Source organism: Micrasema longulum, unplaced genomic scaffold, assembly GCF_059751315.1.
Source record: "Micrasema longulum isolate JH-2025_06_02 unplaced genomic scaffold, ASM5975131v1 h1tg000533l, whole genome shotgun sequence".
Lineage (NCBI taxonomy): Eukaryota > Metazoa > Arthropoda > Insecta > Trichoptera > Brachycentridae > Micrasema > Micrasema longulum.
In genome coordinates, this window is record NW_028277729.1 from 743,280 (window position 1) to 763,151 (window position 19,872).

The 19,872-nt window shown below is 29.1% G+C and overlaps 1 protein-coding gene across 4 annotated transcripts in view; it reads right to left on the reverse strand.

Annotated features, from left to right (window-relative positions):
- LOC148280817 (fibroblast growth factor 17-like) overlaps window positions 1-19,872 on the reverse strand; it is a 192,512-nt gene that overhangs the window by 69,021 nt on the left and 103,619 nt on the right. For 2 of the 4 annotated variants that reach the window (XM_088227755.1, XM_088227754.1), the window contains one exon: window positions 868-913. In XM_088227755.1, coding sequence (XP_088083881.1) covers window positions 868-913 — 46 coding nt within the window. Of the gene's footprint in view, window positions 1-867; window positions 914-4,835; window positions 5,406-19,872 lie in introns of those variants that run through there. The other 2 variants (XM_088227757.1, XM_088227758.1) reach the window with 2 other exon arrangements.

A 19,872-nucleotide genomic window follows, 5' to 3' on the forward strand; every position in this document is an offset into this window, starting at 1 on the left:
CAAGGAAGACAGAAACGGTGTTCCGTGGCCAGTGTTTGTGTGAAACAGACAAAAAGAAGAAATTCGTTCAATCAGTCGGTTATTGACAGTGAGCAGGTATGCACGCTTGTTAAATGAGTGGCGTATTTTATTTTGGTATAACAGGTCTAAATTATATCACACTTTTTTATAAATAACGAAAAAGGAATTAGTTAACAGTACGTCTCTATGTATTTTTTTTAAATGTCTGAATTTCAGAATATTTTGTCCTTTGCTTGAGGTAACACGATGTTACATCGCCGCGTGTGAAGAATTTTTTTAGCATAGATTTTTAAGAGTTAAAGCGGCCTTATTTTAAAAACTCGAACGTTATTTTTAAAAACCCAAACGTTGTTTGAATTTAAAGAGTAGAACGCTTTCAGGAACATGATTTTTAAAAACTCGAACATTGTTTAAAATTAAAGCGTTCTTTTTTAAAAAAGACGAAAAATTTTTTTTAGAATCCAAACAGTATTTTAAATTTTAGCGTTGTTATCACATTTTTTACTAAAATTTAAAATGAAATGCTGTCGGGTAAAAAAAAATTTTTTGAAGCTATCAGCAGAGTAATTTTTTTTTTTTTTAATTCCTGAGAAAACGGTTAATTTCATTGGTCACGCCCCTAATATGTCACGTTTCGGTAAAATTTAAACTTTCTTTGTGATCGTTCTAATTAAAATACAACACCTACACGAATCTTGACGTGCCATTGTCAAGGCCAAACATATCGCGTTTTCGTGGAAACATATTTTTGAACAATTTTATTTTGAAAGTTATGTATGAAAACATTCCTTCACATCCATATTCCTATTTTTTTTTAAATTACTACAACTATAATTTTTTTCTTACCATCAGGAGGCACAATATCTTCGCTGACACGGCAAGCTGTGGTAACCTGAAAAAAAAACATTTAATTAAAAATTGGTGGCAAATAATAAAGTTTTTTCATCAATGGTTTATAAAAAAAACAAACAAATGTTTTATATACATGTAACATTAAACGTTGTGTAACTTTCAACAAAATTGGCTACCAATAACAGATCATTACCCCTGTAAATGCCTAGACTTCTATATTCAATTCTCATTCTTTTGTTCACTTTTAATCGAGGGAATAAAGCTGTCAAAGCTGCTCGCGATATTTGGGCAGTGTACGGTGAAGATGCTATGAATTATTGACTTATATGCTGTAAAAGAATGAAGAAGAGTGCATTTATTTATTTATTCATATAAATATACATATTATAAAAAATATGATAACGTATCCCTTACTCAATGAGGCCAAGAGCCCTGTGCTATGTTGTATTTTTTTAAATAAATATTTTCGTTCTTATAACTAACTTAAATATTTAATTTTGAGGGCCATCTTTAACGAGTTGGAAATAAATTACTATTGGGAATCAAGTTAGGGTAGAGTGGGATTCGAACCACGGTCCTTTGATCCGTGAGTCCGAGATACAATTAACCAATTTCTTGTATTCTTTTTGTTGTGTTCCTTTTTTTCTGGCGTTTCCAAAAGTTGTGTTCATTTTTTTTCAGCTGAGCAGAATTAATTTACTCTCTAGATTGAACGCAAACAGAATGAGGTGTCAAAAATGCTCTTTTTCGTATTCCATTTTGAAGGTTTGTAATAAAAAAATAATGCATATAACGTGATACCAAACACAATATCTTGTAGAGCAGAATTATTTTTTCGAATGACGTGTAATCTTTACCACTTTGTTTTACATATTTTGCTCATTTTTAGACAAGGATAAAAATGGCCACAGTATATTATAACATCAGATCTAATATTAATTTAATTAAAAAATAAGCAAGAAAATTTAAAAGATTGGGTATACTATCTTGATGAATGTAACACAGTTTGTGAAGTGCCTATTAAAACCAGCCAATGACATGTCAAAAGCCGTGTTAATGCCTAGAGTTGTGTGTTTTCTTTTCTTAAATGTACTCAATCAAGTTATGTAAGATTTTTAGTGTGCATAAAATAATATGATTATATAAAAGAATCTTGCGATTAAATGTAAATCAACGTGTAATATAAACACACGTCATGTACATACAACATTTTCTACTTACTCAAACAATATCAGTTAGATCGGATTATATTTTCATTACAACAATTAATCAGAGAATCGAAATCAATGTTATTAATGAAATTTAAAAAAATGTTTGAAATATTAGTGCCAATATATTTCCAAAATAAACTTTAAAATAACGAGTTTTTTGTTACCTTGTAACAAGAGAATCTAAAAATAGAAAACTGAAATAAAAATCAAAAGAAATGTCTCAGAACTCCCCTATGTAAGTGCAAAGGAATAAAGTTTTTTATGATTATTACTATAATTGATAAATTACTTGTGTTTTTGTAGCAAAATTTTATTTGATTCATTTTTAATCCTTTTCAATGATTAGAATTTCAACAACTAAATTAGATAATTATCAATTAATTGAATTGCATTTTTGTAAATAGTTACATAATATATAAGAAGGTAAGTGCGTCATTATATTTTAATGTATAATAATTATTGACAAATTAATATAAGTATTGTAGAGTAAAATTGTGATTGCATAATTTTATACGAATGGCTTATTAAGGTTAGAAAATTATTTTAAAAATGGAATTAAACTGAATTTGAATTGAATCACAATACTCTGTGTCTATGAAGGATAACGTAGGTACTGTGTAAAAAAAACAGAATTCAGGACAAGTGTTTTCAAGTCGATATGTAATAGTTCTTACAATGAAAATCGAGTGGTGAAAAGTCCGCATCATGGTTTAGTGGTTGCCGAATTTGTCGACCATGCTTGAGATTCTAGATTCCCGAGAAGATTGACATGAAGGAGGAATTCGGTTTAACAATGGAATATTTCATTGTCTCTAGACTGGTACCAAAACCGTAAGAATGATCACCGTACTTACTTTTAACAGGATACTCATACCCTGTAATGCAGTTTTCTATGCACTATTAGTTCAATGATTTGAGTTTAAATTGTTTGCAGACAGTGCCCGGATTTTACTCCACAGGGAGTTATCAAAATTAACATATCATAGAGTTGAGCATTGTTTTAGGGATGATTGAAATGGTTATATTTGAAGGATATTAAGTGATTGAACGAAGATGGTCAATTTGTTACCAAAGAAGTCAAGATTAGAATTTATGTTAGCAAATCTGAAGATTCTTGGAACAGGAAAGTAAAAACCGTAAAATAAACTAAATATTAATTTATAGTTTGCTTAAAGATTTCAGTCTTACGGCCATTTTGTTTAAGTAAAAAAAAATCGTGATGAACATTTTTATTCTAACTATGCTGTCATTTATGTTTCCAAATAACTTTTTATAAATCACATTTATATAACATATAATTACATATACTCACTACTACGAACTGCCTAATTGAGCTGAAATAAAAATATTATAATAATAATTTTTCATATTTTAATCAAAATTGTTAAATGAATTTTATATAATGTCATAATATTCCCTTGTGGTAACTTTTTGCTACCATTTCTAATTTATTTAGACATAAAATGATAAGAAACACCCAATTTCCTTATTAACTAAACCGAAACTTTACCACATAAATAGCTTTCTTTGATTAAAAAGAAACAGTTTAATTTTGAAACTTCGTTTAGAAAAAAACGTAGCGAATGAGTAGTAAAATACTTGTGACATAGATAATTTACTTGGTAAATGGTAACGTAAGGCGAGAACGGCCGTGAAAGACTTGACTTGGCCGGCATGATTTGATAAAACAAAAATCTTGGTATATAAAAAGATTGCGGGCATGCGTGAATAGATGAACGAAAGTGGAAAAAAATATAATTGAATGCCTTTATGGACGCTTGGAGCCTTCAATCCTTTACACTTGCTCTACTTTACCCAACCAGCGAAATTTGTTTTTCAGTAATTAAAAAAAAAATAGTAATGAAGATAGAATGATATTTAAAAAATAAAATGCTTTGGAAAAATGATGCAGGTAATCAATTTTACAGCTTTAAATTGAATTCCCGACGGAAAACAAAATTAGTAAATAAATAAGTAGTGAATATTACAAAAGTAATTTTTTATTTTATTTCTCATTATCAAATAGTCGAAACCTTAATAAATAAACAGTTATTTTGTGAAACCAGTAGGGAGCTAATTATTACTGCTAAAAATTGAAAATAACAATCTGAGTGCTGAAAGAATTAATTTATAGATAATCGATAAAATAATAATTATCACAATTTCGATTTAAAAAGAGGAAATTCATGAAAGTTTTTATTAAAATAAAGGGTAATTTTTGTTCAATTGTGTTAATTTCCACGTGAAAAAATATTAATATGAATTATTTCATAATATGAACATCTAAATTACAATCAGAAATTAAATAAAGATTATTTAATGAAAGTAATATGAATAAGAAAAAGAATGCAAAATATCATTAGATATCATGTCACTAAGGAAATAATTATCACAGACGAAATAAAAAATGTAATTAATGATTTTATGTAATGCATATTGATATAGTGGTTTTTGTTTTATAGATAGTCTTAATTGTAGTTTAAAAAAAATGAGTAAGTAAAGCTTTAATAATTGAATTCATTTGAAAGTAAATCTATTCGTATATCTACCATCGTATTCATTTTTAAAATTAAAATTGAAAAAAAAAACCTTGTTTAAATGGTTAAGCACGCAGGGGCGTTTCTTTAGAAGTTTACCCAAGTTATCTGCATTTCAGGAACTGTTTGATCAAAACTTGCACGGAGAAAAAATCGTGTTTTGTGAAGTATGTTTGTCTTGTGGTTAGTACGTTTTATTTCAAGTTATGCAAACCTACATAGCAGAATGTTTCCGTCATGTTGTGCTCTCTTCTACGATCGAAAGCTGTAATCAGTCATCTAACACAGCACTTGTAGATAAAAACTCAACAGAATAAAATATAATTTAAATAAACTGAAGTAAAAATTCATAACATTCCGTACAAAAATCAAAATACCACTGATACACTTTGAAAAAACACACATTCAATTTGGATTTTTAAGTCCAGAGGGCCACAATGCTCAAAGAGAAACAAATCACTTTTGAAATCCATCTTGAAATTATAAAACATTATTGCGATTCACATTTCAAATTGCATTTCATGAAAATGCTAACGTGCTTTAATTTCGTAAGCCGCGCTAGTCGTACGTATTAATATTTGAAAACACTGCTATTCATAATAGCATGATATAATTTTGCCGCGCGGTATTCACATATAATTAAAAACACACAACAGAACTTGTACAAACTATTGAGTATCGTGTTTTAAAATTAGTAATGTATATTTACTTTTGAATTTTCGTACAATATGATCGTGTGCTAGTCTACGATACGCCTCTTCTCGACAGTAGCTACGCGCGTACTAAAAGTAGAGATAAAAATGCCGCGCGATATAAAACTTACGACTGGATAAAATACACCGTCGGCTAGTCCCACCAATACTTAAACATGTCGTTTGTATTCTCTAACACATGTTTAGAGATATATTAAATATTTAATTAATAGTTTGCTAGATTAAGTATTGATTTCGCATAGTCGGTGTTGAGGCTCTGTTATTACAGTCGATTGCAAATGTAAATGAGTGAGGCGTCACAAGGATAATAATATAAGATTTTGTTCCTCGGATCTGTATTTGTGGAAGTTTTTCTCGTGAATTGTGTTAAGAATCGAATCGAGCGCACTCGTTTAATTATGCCTACACCTATTGCGTAACTTTTATCTGAAAAATGCATTATTGAAACATTTCTCAAAGATTATCCCATTATTATTATTATAATGATCGATCTTCTGAGGCAACCGTTTTAAGTCTATTTCACCTCGGATAAGATTATGATAAAACACGCCTTTATTATACATCTAAATATCTTTTATCTTATAATTATATATCCTAAATGCGCACTGTTTAAAAGAAAACTAATTTGAATTGGAATGATTAATTTATTTTGTTATTTATTTATTTCAATACATATTAATAATATATAGTTTAATTAGGTTGAATATATTTCAGTTCTTTAGATAAAAAAAATTGTTGAGCGGAAATTTTCTATATAAGAATAATTCAATACGATATTAAACAAAACTTGTTTATCACATATTTGAAGTGACAATACAATTGATATTAATAAAATGTACACAATTAAAAATAAAAAAAAGTTTTAAATATACAGAAACGTTACATTACGGTTTAAATAAACCACAAATAAATACAAGCATTTTAAAGTATCCATAATAATGAACAAAAAAAAAACTGTACTCGCCATGTAACATATACCATTCTGTTGATATTTAAACATCTAAACTTTCTCAATTCATCCATCTGTTGACCTTTGTAGATCTGCTGGCAAAAGTATTTTTTTAGACCAAGTAAAAAACTCTATCATTTTATATTATGTTCGATTTAATTATTACTGTAGTATTTTTTTTATTTTTTTTTACAAGTGAAATGATACTGAGTGGCTTTACACTTGTATGTTTTTTTTGCTTTTTAAAAAAAATTGTACTTAGTAATATATAGAAAACTATAATTGGTTTATTTTTAAATATTGTATTTTTTTAATAATGACTGCTGATTTATTTGAATAAATAAGCTCTGTGAATGCCTAGGGTTCTATTTTCTCTTCTAAAAAATAGTTTTTCCTGCCGATGCATAAATTAAAATCCAAATAGTAAAGAGTAAATTTCGAATAATTTTAAATTTATCAATTTTTAGATGGGAAACCATTAGCTTATCGGGAAGAAAAGAAATCAATATTGTACTTTTGTACGTAAACTAATATTGTATTGACATGTGTATATTTAATAAGGTTATTTATGTCGACAGAAATACTACAATGACTTACTTGACTACTTAAAAAAATAAATTGGTAATAAATTAAAAATCACATTAAAAGGCACATAATGACTAAACTAACAACATAAAAAAACGACATAATATCATTTACTGTCCCGATCAACCGTAATTTGTAATACTTATTTAAAAAGCATTTTTAATAAAAAAAATCTTCAATTAATTAGTCCTGTTCTCGTACTTAAAAAGAGGCACTCTAAATGAATTTGGCCAAAAAGTAAAATTGTTTAGTATAATTATATTTTCACTCTCGCTAAATTTTGCAATGTGGGCTGGTCGATAAGTGTGATATATAAGTACGCATAGCTTATATTTATTGTGTAGCATTGACCTGACCATGTGGTATAAAAATGATTGGAGAAGTCTGTGTCCTCTCCGGTCAAAATAAACTTGATTGATAAGAAACAAAACATTTCTTTGTGGGAATGAAAAATCTCTAAAATGACTGATAAAGAATCAACCATATGCATTTTTAGCTTTAATTTTATAATAATTTGTAGACATTTAGTACAAAGAAACGCATTGAAAAAAATATCACCAATTAATTTATTATTATTATAAACAAAAGTAAAAGGAGATAAACTATCGAGACGAATCTCCAAACGCTCTCGCGGCCGCAAAAAACATTTTTATCTCGCGTATTTTGTATGTTAATATACAAAGGAGGCCGAGCAATGAATATTCATCATCATCATTCCTTTTCCGCACCTAGTGGTGCATAGGGCACTGTATTGATACACCACTTGGAGCGTATCTTGATAACTTTTGTTACATGATTATCAGTCTTGTAACAAAAATTGCTTCAGGAACTTGTCCAGGGACTATGAAATATTCCAGCGTGAAAACACCCTTTTAAATAAATATTTCGTATCAACCATGTCGGGAATTAACCTGAGACCTCTTGTATGGTAGGCAAACGCGCTGACCATTACACCACGAGGCCGACTGAATATTACTTTTACAATTGAATAAAAATATGTGTTATTTTGTCTGCTTAATCATTAATATATATTTATTGTTGAAATAATTAAATATTTGACTAAATAGAAGAGGCATGAAGATAATTTACTCATTTTGTATGCAGTTAATTGGTAAAACTCCGTATTAAAATTTGGCATGGTATCCAAATTAAAATACTTTTATTGGATTTAATTCAACGTTATTTTTTTTAGATATACAAGAGAGTGTGACACGTTTCGTCTTGTTAGAACATTATCAAACTTGTCAGTAAGTTTCAGAATGTCATTGCGTATTAAAAAAATAAAAGTAGTTATAAATCTAATTAAAGTATTTTATTTTGGATACCTTAACAAATTTTTATGAAGACAATACTTGAAAAAAAATAGTTCTAATTAATGATTTCTCAGTTCACATAATACATTATATTACTTACAGAAGGAAAAAAAGGGAAAATTAATAAGGGAGAAACAGCCTCAAACATTAAAATTAATACTTGTACACATGGTTTTGTGCCGATAATTGATATAAAAAATGATAGAACTCTTCTTAATCCTTCCTTTTCCCCCTGTTTCCGTGTCGATTTATATTTTTTTTTAAATTTATTTTGTGGATTTTTGTGATGTAAAAGTAACCGAAAGCAGTCAACGACGATAGTTGCGTGTAAACGCTTTAACTTACTTATTCCACTTTAAAAAAGGTTTATCATTTTAGAATTGAAAAATTCTTCTCGATTCACGTACAGTAGGTAGCGAGAACGGAACATAAAACGCTTCGCAAACAGCGCCACCCTAAGTGCACAATGTATCTCTGAAGATTATACTTGGCTTAATTAAGGGTTATTACCACCGGATCCAGGACTTATGTCAGGATTACTACAAAAGCCCAAGAACGTAAGTACAGTTAAACTGCGTGCTAAGCACGTGGCGAGGTTTACTCAGTGCTGAGCTAATATTTGAAGAACCTTCCTAAAAGCGCTATTGGTCACTTGATTATTATGTAAATAAACCTTTCTCCGGCACCGTTTTTCACAGAGATAACATCAAAACTGTCGGGAAAAAATATGTTACTTAAAAATATACAGTTGTCGTAATAAATCATTAAAAATAAAATACTCGTAATTTTTATTTGTTTTAGCAATATTATTCAATTCAATTCAATTCAATTATTAAAAATAATACATACATTACAAATTAAATTTAAGATCGTTCAACAATGGACCCAGGTTAGAGCCTTGCGGGACACCCGAGAAAATATGGAAACACTCCGACGCGTATAGACTCTAGGAAACGTTTATAAACGTCGGTTTCGTTGTGTAATGGTCAGCGCGTTTGCTTGTCATGCAAGAGATCTCGGGTTCGATTCCCGACATGGTTGATATGAAATATTATTTAAAAGGTTGTTTTTGCACTTTAATATTTCATAGTCCCTAGACTGGTAACGAAGTGCCTTATGAACTTTTAGGTGTGGAAAGAGAATGACGATGATGATTTTAATAAAGTCATTCAATTTTTAAGAAAGAAAATAAAAAGTTTTTTCTGACTTAACGTTTTTGATTACTAAATGCACGCTGTTGAAAATAACGTTACGTATAATACATCAGTCCTACATAATAAAAAAAACGTTATGTTAAAAATACTTTTTAGATAGCACGATTATAGTATTTTAAAGCCACAATGTTGACAAACTGAATTAGATTTCTAATTATCTACTCTAAAAATTGCTGTTCTAAGATATAAAAAAAATCTTAGGAGTTGAAAAAAATTGGGTGTGTCTCTACCACATCAATAAAAGTCTTTTGCTGTTTTAATTATTATAATTTTCTGAATTAAACCTAGAGATTTCGTGTATCTGGATCATTTTTGTTACATGTTGAGGTCTTACTCTTCAGGTGCCAGTCCAGAGTCTATTAAATATTGTAGTGTAAAACCATTTATTATACAAATATTTCGTGTTGAGCTTTCTAGGCGTCGAAGTCGGTACGATATGAAAATGTTCGTGAATAAATTAAACAAAATTTTACGAAAAATGAAATAAAAAAATCTATTCGATTATAAGGGCAAGCAAGATAACGGTGTCCTACAAGCAGGACCAACAAACAAAAGTAATAAAAATAACGGAGCCCTCATTTGAATAGGCTCAGAGCCCAGAAAAATAGAAGCGTATCATACACCTTGTGTCTGATATCCCTGAGCCCGTATTACATTAATAGGAAGTTAATAGAGTTATCTTCAATGTAAATATTGATATGAAAAAATTAAGTACCTTCCTCGGTAATATGTAATAATCGTAGAACATGATTTCAAAAATATAAAATTTACACATTTTTAAACAGAAAATCCAATGATTTTTTGTCAAATGAACAATTTAATTTGGCAATGTATGCAAAATAAAATAAGTTAATTGGATTATAATTCTACTTTATTTTTTATAAAATTAACAAAGGGTATATTGTGACGCATGTCGTCTTGTTAAGACATTTTCAAACAAACTAACTTAAATATTTACAAAGTTTCCTTATATACTTAAAATAATTGCTATTTTATGTTTGTGGATTTCTATACAAGCCAAAATAAATAGAATAATTAAAATTCAATTAGGGTATACTGAGTATATTAGAGGAATATTTTGGTTATATTGGGGAAAAACCGTAAAAAAATGTAAGGGTATGACTTTAAAATAAATATAATAATTATAAAAATATTGATTTCATTTATACAGGTTTTTAAAAAAAATATTATCGAAACTCTTGTTGTTTTATTTTGGATACATTACCAAATTAAATATGGAATTCTACCAATTGTCTGCATACACAATAAATAAACGAACAATTTTCAATAAAGTAAACTAGATTTTTCCGTACGAAAAAAACAATTATGGATTTTTTTTTCTCAGAAATGTTGAACTACAGGTAATAATGGAATGTTTTTTTTATGTTTTAAACAAATGTGCAGTTTTCGCACAAAAATCGTTTTACTTTCTAGGCAACTGAAGATAACTCTGTTAGAATCGGGCTGTAATCCCGTGGCTAGTGTTGCATACTCACGGATCAGAGGTCAGAGGTTCGAACCCCACTCTACCCCAACTTGATTTCCATTTTCTAATAGTGAGATATTTACGACTCGTTGAAAATGGCCCCAAAATTGCAATATTTGAGTAAATCATAAGAACGCAAGTATTTCTTTTAAAAAAAAACATGTTCAAGAAAGTAAAATTGAAATTGAAATACAAAGAAGTGTGTATTGTATAAAAATTTAAAGTTTCTTCGTCGGTAACCTGTAATTAAAAATGTTTAGAAAAATTGTGTCTGTATACACAATTTTTCTTGTGAATACAGGGTGGCCGAAGAAGTGACGTCCAAAGGAAAAAGGTAGGTGCTCCCATGTATGTTCCGCGATATCGCATAGTTTTCGAGTTATGATTTTTTAAAATTGGTTTTTGAATCAGATATTTTTTTTTTTAATTTGTGGAAGGTTTTTTGTTTTTTTTTTGTTTCTTATTTTATTTGAATTGTGCTCTTTGTTTTTAAAAAACTTTAAAAATAAGAATAATTAAAAATTTTCAAAAATAAGGAAATTGCCTTTTTAGATTTTTAATTTAAGGTTGAAAATTCAAGTCTGAGTCGCTCGTACGTAAATTCTCAACTTTCGGTCAAAACTTTTGTAGGTTTTATTGATGTTGCGAAGCTGATTATTTTATTTGTAAAAACACAATTTAAATAAAATAAGGGACAAAAGAAATTAAAATAAACCTTTCACAAAAAAAAATCGACCCGGTCGAAAATTTTCAAAAACTAATTAAAAAAATCATAACTCGAAAACTATGCAAATATTGCGGAATATACATAGGAGTGATTCGAGTACCCCTCAACATGAGGCACCTACATTTTTCCCTTAGACGTCACTTTTCCAGCCAACTATATATTGTACTTTTTAAACAGAAAACTTAATTTTACTTGGTAGATAAAATGAAAATAACTGTTAACTTCTAATTGTTAAAAGGGCCTTGGAGACCACGATGCTCAGTATTCAGTTGACGCTGACGAAGACGAAAAGGAAATTTTTTATCGTGTTATTTCACAAAGTACACACCGAGAAACAATAAACATGTACATACATACATGAACACTGTTATATATGCAATATAAAAACAACGTCGTTTATTTTCTGCAAGGCAAAAATCGCATTTTGCTTCTATTTTCAATGCAATACCTGACACGCGTGGAATTTACGACTTTAAGAGTAAGGTTGTTATATCGGTGCTCAATATGATGAGGTTGTCGACTTTATTTTATCGATGTATACGTAACAGTCAACATGTGAGTAATGCTTGCGTTCATATAATATTGTACATAACTTTACTATGACGTTTCTTGTATGTAACAAACAAAATGATGATCAACTAATAGTTCGACAAAAGCGGAAAACCTCATTAATAACGGGAAATCCAACTAGAAAAATTGGTCAACAATTTTTTGAATATAACAGTTTCCTAGGGAGTTGAATCTTGTCCTTGGCTACAAAAATTTAGACAAACTCAATTTTTTTTTATAAATCTACCCGGTCCATGACGAAGTATAGAAATTAAAAACAAATTTTCAGGCGTCGCTAGTATGTGGATAAAATAATTTAATCACATGAATCTCACCCGCATAAACAAAGGTTTCAGCTCTTGAACTTCACAAACATCAACAGATAAAAGAACTGAATGAATATAGATGTTTAAATATGGGCAGAATGGTGAATGTTACACAGTGTATAAAGTGGCCACTTAAACCAGCCAATGACAGTTCATAAGCCCTGTAGATGCCTAGACTTCTATATTACCTTCTCGCAAATGTTTTTAGTCTCTGTTGTAATATGTTAATACAAAAATTTGGGCAAACTTGAAATACTGTTGATGTGAAAGGGATCAGTAATCAGTAATATATTGAGTTTTCTGCTGACATATGACGTGTTACTGTACTGTAATTAAATCAAAAATAAATATTTTTTTTAGATTTCATTTTAGTCAATTTCAGATTTGTCGACAAATGAATACACATAATTTCTCAGTGATAAGTCACAAGACCCGTAAATGCCTATTATTTAATAAACTTCAGAAGAAGTACAATTAATTGTCAGAAGGTTTTGAGGTTTAGACCCCTTCCTTTCTTGTTTTCAATTTCTAACATGGTTGTAATAAAAACATCGTCATTTATCATATGAATACAAAAAATATTTAATTTAAATATCTGTCGTCTTCGTTGAGATATCTGTCAATAAAAAAAATGATTGTTGAGTTAAGTAATAATATTTTCCTATTCAAACTAAAAATATTATTTGAAACATTACCTTCCTCCAGATTTTTATGACCTGCGTGCGTTTGATGTATTTATTAATAAAATAAGTATTGCATAACTTCAGAGGCATTAAAGGCTTTCATATTTATAACTGTAATTTGCTTTGGTATAGGTCAAATCAATAAATTTATTTGTAACTATTAAAAATCATTGCACGAGAAAAGAGATTTAATCGAATTTGTGCTTTATATGTGCACACTCGTATATGGTGTTAGAAATTTAAAGATTAATCCTTCGCACTCCGTTGGCGACATATTGCCGCCACAGAAAGTTTATGTATAACCCTGTTAATAACTATATATTATGTCGACACAAGCAGAAGTTTTTATGCCTTCGGAAAACAGTCCTGATAATGAAAGTAATGATGTTACTTAGACGCATACATCTTCTAAAAATTCCGTAAAATTTTCAATTGTGCTCACGTTTAAAATGCATGTCGTGTTGGTTTTATATTTTAGCAACAATAACGGTAGAGGAGTGTAGTGGGTTTAATTGGTGTCCTGGTGAAGAAACGGGTACGTTTCGAAACCGGTAGAAATAGAAACGTCGGTTAACATTTATTAAAATGTTTGACCATAAAGTTGATACTGTAAATATCTTTATATATAACTCTTCTGTACGTGTGATGTCACTGAACTCCTCCTAAACGGCAAAATCGATTTACGTGTGGTTTTCAGTGAAATTTAGATCTTTGCGCTGCGCGTGTTTGTAGATATTAAAAATAAAAAACTAGGAGTATAAATATTTTTTTCATCGACCTACCAAGGTTGCATTCGACGAGAATGCATATACAAAAAAATGAGGGAATGTTGTTTTTTGTTTTAGAAAAAAATGTTTTTGCATGTTTACAAACATCATTAGCTTTCATGGATCCCAGTCAGATTTTTACTTTACATTCCTTATAATTTCTTCCCATTTATTTATATTTACTGGATTTTTGGTAAAACTGAAATAATATTAACTGACATTCGATCCATTTTCAAATATCGCATTTATTAATAAAGTACACCCCTATTGGTGAGAAGAGCCGAGCTTGACATTTGCAAAAAGTATTCTGTATTTGAAAATGAATTGTTTTATATTTTGGAATTCAACCATTAACAAGTATCTAAGTACCTACTTAACTTCATTTTTTATAGATAAATAATTTTTAATTTTGAAATTCAATCATAAACAAGTACCTAGGTACCTACTTAGCAATTAAAAGTCTTTTTCCAAGCTAATAGCTGGCTAGCAAACGTTCGGCAGGACAACGTCTGTCGAGTCCGCTAGTTGATTTTCTTTTTTTTTTAAAAAGGAATAACCCTCCAAGCCTCTATTTTGTTGCTTGTCAGCAGGTAAGGTAGAGGGGATATGGAAGGAGGTAATGAAAAATACACCACATCACCCAGATTAATTGAGAAAAAAACCTTTCTTGGATTTTTTTTCTTGCAACTGGCGGGAATCGAACCCGCGACGCCAGTTTCACAGATAGCCGTCTAACCAACTGCGGTACGGCGCCTGTCAAAAATTAACGTGCCCGAATTTGACAATTTCATGTGGATTTGGATAAAAAGTATGAAACGGGCCTTACGCTCCATCCACCCTTATGTATACCGACAAATACTGAACCAGTTTACCCCGTAGAATGGAACTTGCAAAAAACGAAAATGCAGGAAAACGTTTTCGCTCAAAGTTGCATAAAATGATTAAGAATTGTCGGCATATCAAAGCAAAAATAGTCCGTGGTGAGTAAACGGTTAAAGATTATTGAATTATCATTAAAAAAATACGCTGCCATCCCGAATGTTTTACATCCTAAATGTTATCAGATTCACGGTAGTTAAATGTACATAAATCAAGTTTTACTTTTATTGATATTATGCGAATTTCCTCATTAACGTAAAATTCCGAATAAAATCCTTGAACTAAAGGTGACAGCTCATAACGCTTACTGCTCAAATAGTAAATCGTGTCACTTAAATACAAGTTTATTGAGAATTCTACAGTTTCTACAATTTTTTCCTTATATTTCAATACGGTAAACATGGAATGAGACTCATCTGTCGAAAAGTGTAATTTTTAGACAGTATAAACGATTTTATGTGCATGTAAAAAAGTATTTTTTATAAAAAAAGTAAATGGCTAATTATTATTATGGTCGTTTCGAATTTCATCATTTTGATAATTTTTAGAAAAATTTAGAAAAATTCGCATGTAAGAAGAAAAAGAAAAGTGTTTGAAAAATAAGAAAATTAAGAAGAAGGGAAAAAAAAACTCTCGTTTGTAAAACAAGATTATTCAAATGAATCAAAAGGAACGTATCTTTATGTGCACAGTATATCTCATTTTGGGCGATTTCAAAAAAATGCGGTACAAAAATTCAATTAAAAAATAAAAGAAACGTTCTGTAATAGTGCGTTATAATGATATAATTATTATACTATTCATTTTTGGATTTTGTATCGCTCTATTTACTTACAAGGCGCAGTATGGTACGCGCAAGGGAAGGATTGTTATGATGTTTTAAAGTATTTTTTTTTCATGTTTTATTTTTTAATAAAATTAAAGCACAATAAATAGTAACCATTTTTTTTAAATACGATAAATTATTTTTATTTAAAAAACCTATTCACCATTTTTCTTGTATATTTTTTTACACAGTACTGTTTAGAACGAATCCTCCGTGCAAAAAGAGGTACCGGTATGAATGATAAAACACCTCTCGTTAAATGATATTTTTCATAGATTGAAAATTTTATTTATTTCTTAAAAAAAAAAACAAGAAAGCTCAAGACTTTTGCATAGCTTTTGAGTACTTATTTCCAAAGATTAAAGATATTGAGAAAAAAATAATAATTAGCTCATTATATCTGTTTTTTTTGTATGTATTTGCATATAAATAAAAAAAGGGAATCTAAAAATAAATGTTTTAATCAAGTTTGCAATATACACGTTAACCGTATGTTAAATATTTTTTAATGTATATATTTTCTATTATTATTTTGTATATTGTTTAATATGTTTATAAATGTTTTTAATTTATATATAGAAGAGTCCCGACTTAACACGGAATTTTCCGATAAGTCGGGACCTAAAAATTTTAATTGTGCTCTAAAATAAAATTGTGTATTTTGATAATTAAAAAAAAAAAAAAATGTTGATCAATGAAAATGGTTACTTATCAACGCAAAAAAATATCACCAAAGAAAGTCTACTCATGCATTATTTATATTGAAAATAAATGATTGGTGATTATATGTAATTTTTTTTTTTTTTTAATTTGCCGATGTATTTAATCGAAAAAATATACTTCAATATTTTGTTTATATTATTTCATGAATCAAAAGTACCATTAATAACTATTTATTATTTTACTGTAGCAAAACTATTGAACGTAATAAAAAACAAAGCGTTGATTACAAAAAACTAGCACACCTGTTGGTTTTTTTACACATAATGCTAAATATACGTTTTTTTAAGAAGCATGATTTAAGGTCACGCTAATTTATTTAATGACTGCCTACTTGCAAAAAAAAAACAATTTAATGAGATAAATGTTCAGTACCTTCAACCGTTTAGACAAAAAAATAAATTAAAAAAATGTGTTCACGATTTTGTTCATCGATATTCATTATAATATATTTTGTTTAATGATAGGAATCATAATATTTCATTTTGTATTGCAACAAAAATCTTAACAAGTTTGTGTGTATGGAATAAAATATTGGATTGTTTAAAAATTAAGAATGTCTCAAAAAATGTAGTGAATCAAAACTAATAAGAAATAAATTTCTTGCAAAAAATAATCCTTTAAATAATGCCTTAAAAATATTATTGTTTCACCGTGTTTCTTTAAAAAATTCTTATTATTTATTCAAATACTTACATTTTTAGACCAAGTCATAATTTCTTGTGGTGGAAAAATGGGAATCCAATGGTAGAGTGGGATTTGAACCTCGTACTTTTAATCCATAACATTACACACACACACGAGTCTACGAAACACACCACTACCACGAGTCTACGAAATCCGAATAAATATACCAAACGCATCAACCTTTGCAAATAATACAATTTACAGATCTCGTCATTTTAAAATAACGGCGATAAAACAAAAAGCTTTGTATTATTAATATTTAAAGCATTAACTTTGTGGTCAAACATTTTACTAAATGTTATTAAATATTTGTATGTAACCACTTACCGACTTTTCTATGTCTACTGGTTTTGAGATGTACCCGTCTCTTCTTCAGGACACCAATTAAACCAACATGCAAACCAACATGCAAAACCCACTATACACCTTCACCATCGTTGTTTCACAAAAATATAAAACCAACACGACATGCATTTTAATAAGCACATGCACTGATTAGGACAAAGACGCACTGATTAAATTATGAAGAATATTCTGTTGTTTGAGAATTAATTAAAAAAGTAGAGGGGATGGAGAGACGGAATAAGCTTAATAGGTTTAATAGGGTGACCATTACAGTGGAACATCGTATGAAGGACTATATTGGAAATTTGTTGGATTATTGATCAAAGTAACATTACTTTTTCAAGCTTTTCTAATGTAAAAAAATTCCATATTATTTACTTTTGACCCTTTATTATTTGTAAGTAAGATTTTAACTCCTGTATTTTTTTGAAAGTCATGATTTAAATTGATTAGGTGATTTGAGAATTCAAAAAAATTATTATTGTAAAGACACCTTATATGTTCTTTAACACGTACCAATATATCATAACATTTAGTAAAAAGATTTATGTTTAGAAAAAATAAATAATTTTGGTTTTTTAATAACGTGCACAGCATGCGTATAAAAATTTGAAATAATTATGTGGTTACAGCCAAATTAAAAGGTAAAAAAAACTACAATAATATTTCAACACACTTTAAATGAAAAACGATTTTTCTATTATATTTAATTTTAATAATCACTTGATAAGAGTCGATAAAAATATTTTTGATTAATATGTTCCAATGTGGCAGGAAATAAATAAGCAGATTCAACGCCATGATCGATTGTGAGAAATTATAGCCAAGAATTAATTTTAAAATCGTGACGTTTGCCACAGCCTTGGATTCCGTTTAAATTCCAACTTTGAAGACTATAATTTATTGTCCGACACGTTTCCACCTATCATGAAACAATATGTAAACAAAGCATAATTCACCTGTCTCACAAATATGTGGGATTTTGTATTGCGGGTGTCTCGTCTCGTGCCTGAGTCGTTCGTAAGAGGAGAGTTGTTATGCACGTGGCAATAGACAATTATTCTTGCTGGAATTTTGATGTAGGCACCTAAATTGTTTTTTTTTTTTTTAATAAAACATATCATACATCTATTTTTATTTTTTTTATTTCAAAATACAGAAAAAGTACAATACATAATTGTATTCCCATGGTTAGCAAACTCATTCTGGGACAGTAAGATTATAAAATATACAGATTTATAGTTATACATTATTTAAAGAGGATTAAGATTAAGATAAAAGACAATAATAAAGTATTAATTGACTATGTCAACGTGTTGCCAAACAGTGTCAGTATAAGATGGTGACAGTTCATTTCCTCGACTGCAGTTTTAAATTCAATGTCACCCGCCATATCGTGACCCGACACGTATCGGCACAGCAGCTGACGATGCCCTGACAGAAAAACTGCTATGGGGATAGAACAATGGGGAGTGTAGTTCCAAAACTTTTTAATATCGTTTAATTTAATCGGAATGTTTTTGGTTTAATAGGTGTCCTAACAAAGAGACGGGTACGTTTTTAAACTGGTAGATATGAAAAAGTCGGTTGGTGGTTGTATATAATATTTTATAACATTTAGTGAAATGTTTGACCTCGAAGTTGATGCTTTGAATATTAATAATAAATTATACAAAATTTTGGAAAAAATCATTTAATACTCATTATGACGCTTTTTCACATTCGCTTGTAGAATGGTGACTTTGTATCGATAAAATTACATCTTCTGGAGGTTATTTATATTTTACTTGTTTTTAATTTTAATATATGACTTGATAGAAAATCAGTGTTGATTAGTGAATTTTAGACAAAATAAAAAGGAAAATACTAAACATATCATTGCACTCAAAAATAAAGACGCGGGTTTGAGTCCAGACTATCGTCTTAAAAATAATTGTATTTACCCAATATTTACTTTAGAGATATCCGTTATTCTAATACTGAACTGCAGCCTCACAAAATAAAGATTTCCAATTATTTTTAACAGGTTTATGGGCGGAATATTAGAGAAATTATCTGTGTATTACAAGATATTGATTTGTCATCGAAAGTGATTTTTGACCTGAACCTGAAAACCAGACAACCTGAAAAAAAATTATAATGAAAGTGGACGTTTTATTCATGTATAAAAAAGTTTATTGCGATAATTTCTGTATGTTTAAATTTTCACTCACTAAGCATCCAAAAATTACAAAAATCTGAACGGGGGGACCAAACGACCCCAGCGCCTACTTGTATATGGCGTCAGGAGAATAAAACGTTGGAAGTGTTTATGGCAGTGCAATAATTTATTTATGTTTTCGTGTACACATATTTTACTCGTTCGTGTATTTTATTCATTTTTGTTAGTTTGCCGAATGCTTATGTACATAAAGTAAAATTGACCCTTGTATTATTTACGTCTTTTTTGTTTTAATATTAAAAAAAAAAACAACTTTTCAAA